Source organism: Arachis hypogaea, chromosome 5 (assembly GCF_003086295.3).
Source record: "Arachis hypogaea cultivar Tifrunner chromosome 5, arahy.Tifrunner.gnm2.J5K5, whole genome shotgun sequence".
Classification (NCBI taxonomy): Eukaryota; Viridiplantae; Streptophyta; class Magnoliopsida; order Fabales; family Fabaceae; genus Arachis; species Arachis hypogaea.
The window spans coordinates 24,297,608-24,305,116 of record NC_092040.1 but is presented as its reverse complement, the minus strand read 5'-3'; the positions used below and the strand labels follow the sequence as shown (position 1 = coordinate 24,305,116).

General features: G+C 30.5%; 1 protein-coding gene across 1 annotated transcript; it reads left to right on the top strand.

Moving 5' to 3' along the window:
* Positions 1-296: 296 nt before the first annotated feature.
* Positions 297-3,772, top strand: LOC112800970 (glutathione S-transferase U17). The gene is made up of 2 exons (XM_025843437.2): positions 297-1,015; positions 3,204-3,772. The coding sequence occupies exons 1-2, from the start codon at positions 692-694 to the stop codon at positions 3,594-3,596; spliced, it is 717 nt and encodes a 238-aa protein (XP_025699222.1). The 5' UTR covers positions 297-691; the 3' UTR covers positions 3,597-3,772.
* Positions 3,773-7,509: the final 3,737 nt, after the last annotated feature.

Sequence of the window (7,509 nt, the reverse complement as noted above, 5' to 3'; positions counted from 1 at the left end):
AAAGCTGTCCCACGTATTAGTATTACACCTCTATGATTCATAACCCAACACAACACATTCACACTTTCAATAACCAAAAAATCAGCCTTTTCTTTCACATGATTATAAAGTTAATCTTATTAAATCTTTTTGTTAACAACTTTATTATATTATTACAATATGTTCTACTTATTATTTGACACAAACAAAGACACGTGTTACCATGTCTGCTTCTCGCTTAGGACGAGATGACAATCTCTCGTAGAATACGAAAATCTAAAAGCATCATATACATGTTTAACTCTGTGTGACATTGTGACTCACTCATTTATTAATCAACAAAAACAAACCAACATAAAAAATTATTTTTGTAAATTTTGTTCTAAATTTATATTTTTAAATAATTATTCAAATATTTTCATAAAATTTCAGATTCAATGTATAATTATTAAATATAAATTTTTTTTGTTACTTATAAAAAATATATATAATTTGAAATTTATTTATTGTCATTCGAGATTTTTTTTACGCAGGCTACTTTGGTAGTCATCCAAAAAATTATTAACACATGTCAAGTGGCGAGACCACAGATGTCTAATTAGCCATCTTTATATAAGTCAATGCTTTGCTTGGTAAACGCGGTAACCCAACAAATATCCCAGTTTCCTACTTTCCGATCCGTAACCGCTTTTAGTAGGCATTCAATAATTTGATGGCAGAAAAAAATAGTGACTTGAAGCTTTTGAGTGCGTGGTACAGTCCAATGGCCACAAGGGCCAAGATCGCACTTAACATCAAAGGATTGGAATATGAGAACATTGAAGAGGACTTGAACTCCAAAAGTGATCTTCTTCTTCGTTCCAATCCTGTGCACAAGAAAATCCCAGTTCTAATTCATGGTGACAAACCCATATGTGAATCCTTAATCATACTTCAATATATTGATGAGGTTTGGTCCAATGGTCCTTCTATTCTTCCTCGAGATGCTTATGACAGAGCAATTGCTACGTTCTGGGTTTCCTATATTGATGAAAAGGTATCTTTATTTTATTTTATTAATTATTATTATTATTATTATTATTATTATTATTATTATTATTGTTATTCTTATATATTCAACCGGGTACGCGCATGATATTTGACCATTTTAATTTTTCGACACAAAAAAGGAAAAAAACGGTTGGATATTTAAAAAGGGGCATGACGCCCATGATAACTAATATGTAATAATATAAGAATTTAGTTTTTAAATTTTAAATTTTATTTTAAAGAGTAAAGTGTGATTTTTTGTTCTTGAATAATTTTTTTTAATACTTTTTTTAATTTTATTTATGAAATAAATGGTGAAAGATCACACTTTATACTTTAAAATGAAAATTTGAAATTTAAAAATTCTAAATTCGTATTTTTCATATTAATTATGTGAATAATTATTTAAAAAAGAATATAATAAATAGTTGAATAATAGATTGTCAATGTATTAAAATTGAAATCATAATATAATATAAAATGCCTCTTTTGTTTAAAGAGGTCTTTTATTGTTTTCAAATTATTCATGTATGAGTTTAAACTTTTGTGATTTTTTCTGAAGGTTTTGATAAATCAATGTTAGGAATAAAATAAAACAAAATTGGTTCTCATCATCATCATCATGCAAATCAAACTTTATATTGACTAAGAAATCAAAGGCCTACTCTTTTTTGCATTTGTATTCTTGTTAAAGAAAATAAAGGATTAGATAGTTATTGTGAGTATCTTGGATTCATGGATCAAGCTTTTTTGAAGAAAAAAAATTGGTAAAATAATAAGTAAAATCTTAATTACTTATAAATTAAGGGAATAAAATTCACACATGATAGAGATTATGAATTTAATAGTGGTTAGTTATTTACTTTGTTACTTTATATTTCTTGAAATTTTTTAATTTCCTTATAGATTCTAGAAGTTTTCTTCCTGAATTCATATTGAAGTGAGTGAAACCCCATCCATTAGCAGTTTAGTGTAGATGAATTATGCCAGATGTCAATTAAGTTAGCTGAGAGTTAGTTAGAAGAAGTGGTTAGATATCATGAAGTGAGTGAGAGTTAGTTAAGGGTTGTTATTTAAGCGCGTGGCTTAGGTTAATTATGAGGCTAGCTAGTATATAAGGTTTAACCACATGATTCACTGCTAGGATTTTTCCATTCTGTTATGCATTGAGAAAATTCTCAACTCTTCTCTTCTCTTTCGATCTGTTTTCTAACTCCCATCTGTGATTTGCAAATTGCTTACCGTTATTGTATATGTTGGCAATTAGTTGTTTTTCACATTCTAAAAGGAAAAAAAAAGTTATCGAGGAAAAATAAATGGAATCACACTAAATAGAAAATAGAAAGGTTAAAATATATATATATATATATATATATATATATATATATATATATTTCTAATGTATTTAAAAAGATTAGAGACAAAAAAAAATATACAATGATAATTAAGACGTCCATGTTTCATAGTTCATACTTCAATTTCTTGTTTGAGTTTTCTGATTTGCAGAGAAGAGAAAATCAATTTCTTGTCTTTTTCTCCTTTATCTATTTCTTTCCTTTTATTTTGTTTTGATCAAGTGGTGTATAAAAGATAATAATCTAGAACCCCGTAAAAGTTACTAAAATGTTATAAAACCTAAAATCATACGTAGATCATTACTTCATTAGCTGCTAGGAATAAAAAAGTTTATTTAAATTTGTGTTTTTCCTACTAATTTCTAGAGGTTTTAAATATAAAAATAGAATGAGAGTGATTTATTTTAATATTATAATTTTTGATATTTTTAAAATTGTAAAAGATACAAAAAATTTTTGATTTGTATTTAAAAAAATAAAAAAATTTTGAGGTATACAAATCAAAAATTTTTATTTTGTGTACCTCAATTTTAATTTTTTAGACACAAATTGAGGGATATAAATACAAAAATCAAACAGTTCAATTTCTATACTTTTCAAAAATCAGACGATTCGAATTTTACTCTTTAAATTAAATCATTTCACATTTTAAAAATTACGACAGCGCTCACAATTTAAAAAAAATATCATTATTAATTTAATTCAAAAATAAAAAATGATTTCTGAAAGCAAAAAATCCTAAACAATCCAAATATAAGTCTTACATCCTTCTTCTTGTCTATTCCTTTTATATTTTAGTCTTCAGTCAATTTATGTGTTGCATTTTAAATTTGGGTGTAGTTATTTGTTTGCACGAAGAGCATTTTAGAAGCTGGTGAAGATGTAGAAAAAAAGAAGCCAGACTTTGAGCAATTGGAGGAAGAAATACTTGTGAGGTTGGAAGAGCCATTCAACAAATACAGTGAAGGAGAGTCGTTCTTTGGAGGGAACAAGATTGGACTCATTGACATTATGTTTGGGAGCTTCTTGCCTGTTCTTGGTCTGATAGAAGAGATTAATGGAAAGAAGGTACTTGTAGATGACAAATTCCCGGGGCTGGTGAATTGGGCTGCCAATTTCACTGCGAATTCGGCTGTGACCGGAACTCTTCCTGAGATTGACAGGCTTATTTTATTTGCCAAGGCTCAACAGCAAAAATGGGCTCTCGCTTATAAAGCTACCTCTGCCAACTAAAAGTTTATTGGAATTCGTATGGAGATTTATTTTCTCTCCTTTGTTTGAATATTATATGTTTCTGTGGTGGTTTCTTTCTATGTATATTTGGTGTATGTGGGAGATGATATTGTACAACATTCAATGGAATACATATTAAAGACAACTATATGCAAATTAGAAAAGTTTAGGGCCAATTGGTTTTGGCTATTTTTATTTTCATTTTCAATGAAAATATAAATAAAATATAAAAATATGTTTGGTTGAATATTTTAAAATTATTTTTAGTAAAAATATTTTTAAAAAGAAATACAAAATGAAAATAATATTTTTTTTAGTTTTTTCAATTAAAAATAATAAAAAATATTTCTAATTCAAAATACGGAATTTTTAGTTGTGGATCTTCTAATTTATAGTGTTGGATTCTTTACCTTTTTTTTTTTATTTCTCACCCATTAGAATTAGACTCTCACTCACGTATTGGAAAAGATACAAAGCCAATGCCTCCAATTCTTTATTTCAGTCTCTTCCTGTAGTTCTTCCAACTTTAATAGTTTATTTTTATTTTTTTATTAATTTTTTATTTTCTTTCTTCTATCCAAAGATAAAAGATCTTTTTAAATTTTTTTGTTTTTTGGTTAAAAATCTTTATTATATTTTTTTAAATTAAATTTTAATATATCAAATTTGAGTTCTAAAACTAGTACTTCTATCTCCTATTTCGATCTCTGCTAATTATCAATTCGTCCTCTATGAATTATTTACTCGTCGCTAACTGTGTTCCATTTTCTTCTACTCTTTTTTTTATTTTTTCCTTTTCATTCAAAAGTAAAAGTGTTTTTAAAATTTTTTTATTGTGCTTAAAAATTTTTACTATTTTGTTTTTGTAATTTAGATTTAAATAGTAAATGGTGTGAATTTTGAGTTTTTTTTATATTCAGCTATATTTTTTTTGTATTTTTTACTTCTTTTTTGTTCTCAGTCTTTAATGTTTTTCAAATTTTTTTAGTATTTCTTTAAAATTTTTATGTTCGAATATTTTTCAATTTGATGGAAATATGATAATTTTTCTGCTCGTGTATTGTTTATTTTTTTTGCTATTTTTTAGTATTTTTTCTTTGATTTAAAGTTTCTATGATAAAAGTGAATTCGATAATAATTGACAAAAGATATAAGGGTCGTTCTAGTATACGGTGAATTTTAGTAAGTGCCCGTTCAAATGAGGCGTCTAATGCGCCTCTGTGATTCTGACACAAGGTTATAGCAAAAAGAAACGGTTATATGAGTTTTTATTGCTTTTTGATTTGACCTCAGTTGCTAACTTTAATTTAAAAGGTGACCACATGACTAAGACTTATTACAAAAACAAGTTTTGAAATTTAGAATTCTTGGCTAGTGGATTTTAGGTTCTACCGGCCCAATAAAAAGAGAAAAAAGAAAGAAAAAAAATCGCTAAGCCCTAAGCCAATTATAAAACAAAAAAAGTCCTAAACCCTTAAAAAAAGGCCCTAAGCCCCTTTACTTCCCTCCCCCTCAGTTCTAGCCTTTGTGCCCTGTATCAAGTTTGGCAGGCAAGAAGGTTGCTTCAAACACCGTAGAGAGTAGTTGCAACCCCCACCTCCTTGCCGGTGTTCAACTTGTCTAGCCCCGAGAACTGTCGCGTCTGATCGGTGGACATCCGCATTGATCCAGCATTCTCGAAACGCGTCTGTTCCACCTTCGGTCACCGTGTGTCTTGCGAGCTTTTCCTCTGTTTGAGCGTTGGTGCCGACGCGTGTTCGAGCAACCGTTCAGGCCTCTATTTAACCATCTTCATTGAGTTTTAAAGCTGATAGGTATTGCTATTGCCTTCTATTTTGGAGCCAAATTTGGGTTTGATAAAGCTGATAGGTATGTCTCACTGTAAAGTGTAAATAATAATATTTTTCTTAAGTTAACTTGGAACTATGTTTTGGGACTTGAGATGGTTGGAACTTGGAAGTAAGATAACATTTGGGTCTTGCTTGTCTGGTTAATCTGGCATTCTTGCAACTTTGTTTATGTTTGCCATTCATTCATCCATGAAGTTATGAATTACCTTGTAATGCAGGAAACGCCTTTTTCAATATGATTAATGAAGTGCCCACAATATTTGAAGTTGTTAATGGTGCAGCCAAGAAACAAGTGAAGGAGAAGTCTTCAGTTTCGAACCATAGTGGCAGCAAATCAAAGTCCAACTTTAAAGCAGTAAATATTTTTCTCATTGCACTTACACATGGAAATCATGTATTTTTTGTCTGTGCTTGTTTCTTTGAGCGTGAGAAACTCATCTACGTTTTTTTTGTCTGTTGATACAGGATCCCTTTAAAATTGAGTAGTCAATGAGTTAGTTAATTTTTTTATTTTTTTTTTCGGGGTCTCAGTAGAATTTTAAAATAATGGAAAGATTGTGGAAATTGAAAGTGGTGAAAGTATGTACAGCGTATGCATTGAATATTTATCTATCTTGGAAGGTGAATGCATCTCCTTTTATAACATTTATCCCTTTCAAGTAAGCTGCGTTGTAAATGACTGAGTTGTCTGTTGATTTTCATAAAGTTTGAAAGCTAAGGTGATTTATTTTTGTCTTCCTTCTTCTTCTTTGTTGGATTAATTGTTCAGTTATTGTTTTAGTTGATTGTTGTTTTAAGTAATAGATTGATGTTTCAGTTCTTGCAATTTAGAATATTCATATGTTTAAGGTAGCTCCATTCGCACAGTAGCCTGGTATATATGCAATTATCTTGAATAGGCCAATTGAATGTTTTATTATCCTTTGTGTTGTTTCTATGCTTCTGTTGTGCAGGTAGTTTTGATCAAATTTATTGGTTATAAAATCATAAATAATATTTCAGATACTGAGAATGCATTCCTAATTATACTTATCACAGATATAATCGTTTGGGAATTTCTTTTTGCCTTTTCTAACTTGTTACTTGCTTAAATATGTCAGATATTTTGAATTGGATTATACTTATCACAAATTATAAGTTGGCATAGAGTATGTTAAAGTTTGTTGCCGCCGTGTACAAGTAGCCATTCGAACACTTTTTGAGTCGGCCGATTTTCCATGGTGAGTTTTTTTATATTTTTGTTGGTTTGTTATGTTATTTTAAATGTCACTATTATGAAAGAAAGGAAATTTTTGGTGAAGTTGAGTTTATTTGGCTATAGAGGTTGGAAGTGGAAGAGTCGGAGTACCATCCAGAGGACTTGGTCCCTGCCCCTGATCCAGTTGAAGTTCTCCATGTTGATGGTGAAGGGAGCGATGTAGGCGAGGAAGGGAGTGAGGGATTTGAAGGGGACGAAGGTTTTGAAGAAGAGTCAGAGATACATGATGAATTTGGGGATGGGTTCTATGACAACTGGGAAGAAAGGGCAATTGATGAAATTGCTGATCTAGGTTGTATGAATTTGAAGGAAATCACAGCGGAAGAGATTAAAAGTCTCCATTTTCCAGATCGGGAAGTTGCGTTTTTATTCTACAACTTATATGCAAAAATGAATGGGTTTGCCGCTCGAAGGTATAGGTCTCGGCGTAATCTAAAAAATGAGTTGATACAACAGTCTTTTGTATGCTTCAAGCAGGGCTTTCGGAAGGCAAGAATTTGTGATGGAGTCGAAGTTGCTGATTGGAAACGGGAGCCAAAGCCAGAGACTAGGTGTGGCTGTGAGGCAGAAATGCGCGTCCATATCGACAAGGATACGGGCAGATGGATTGTAACATACTTCCAGGAAGTTCATAATCACAAGATGCTTGACGACACACTTACTTTCATGCTTCCAGGACATAGAAGGATGAACTCGGCAGCAATTGATCAAATGAATATGATGTTAAAAGTCGGCATTAAGACCCCACAGATTTATGCATCGTTTGTGCAGACAGCAGGTGGGTGTGAAAATGTTCCGTTTTTGA

Excerpts from the sequence above, each read along its gene's own strand:
- LOC112800970 (XM_025843437.2), top strand. The coding sequence starts at position 692 with ATGGCAGAAAAAAATAGTGACTTGAAGCTTTTGAGTGCGTGGTACAGT. Across the intron at positions 1,016-3,203 it reads TTTCCTATATTGATGAAAAG|TTATTTGTTTGCACGAAGAG; the intron begins GTATCTTTATTT and ends ATTTGGGTGTAG.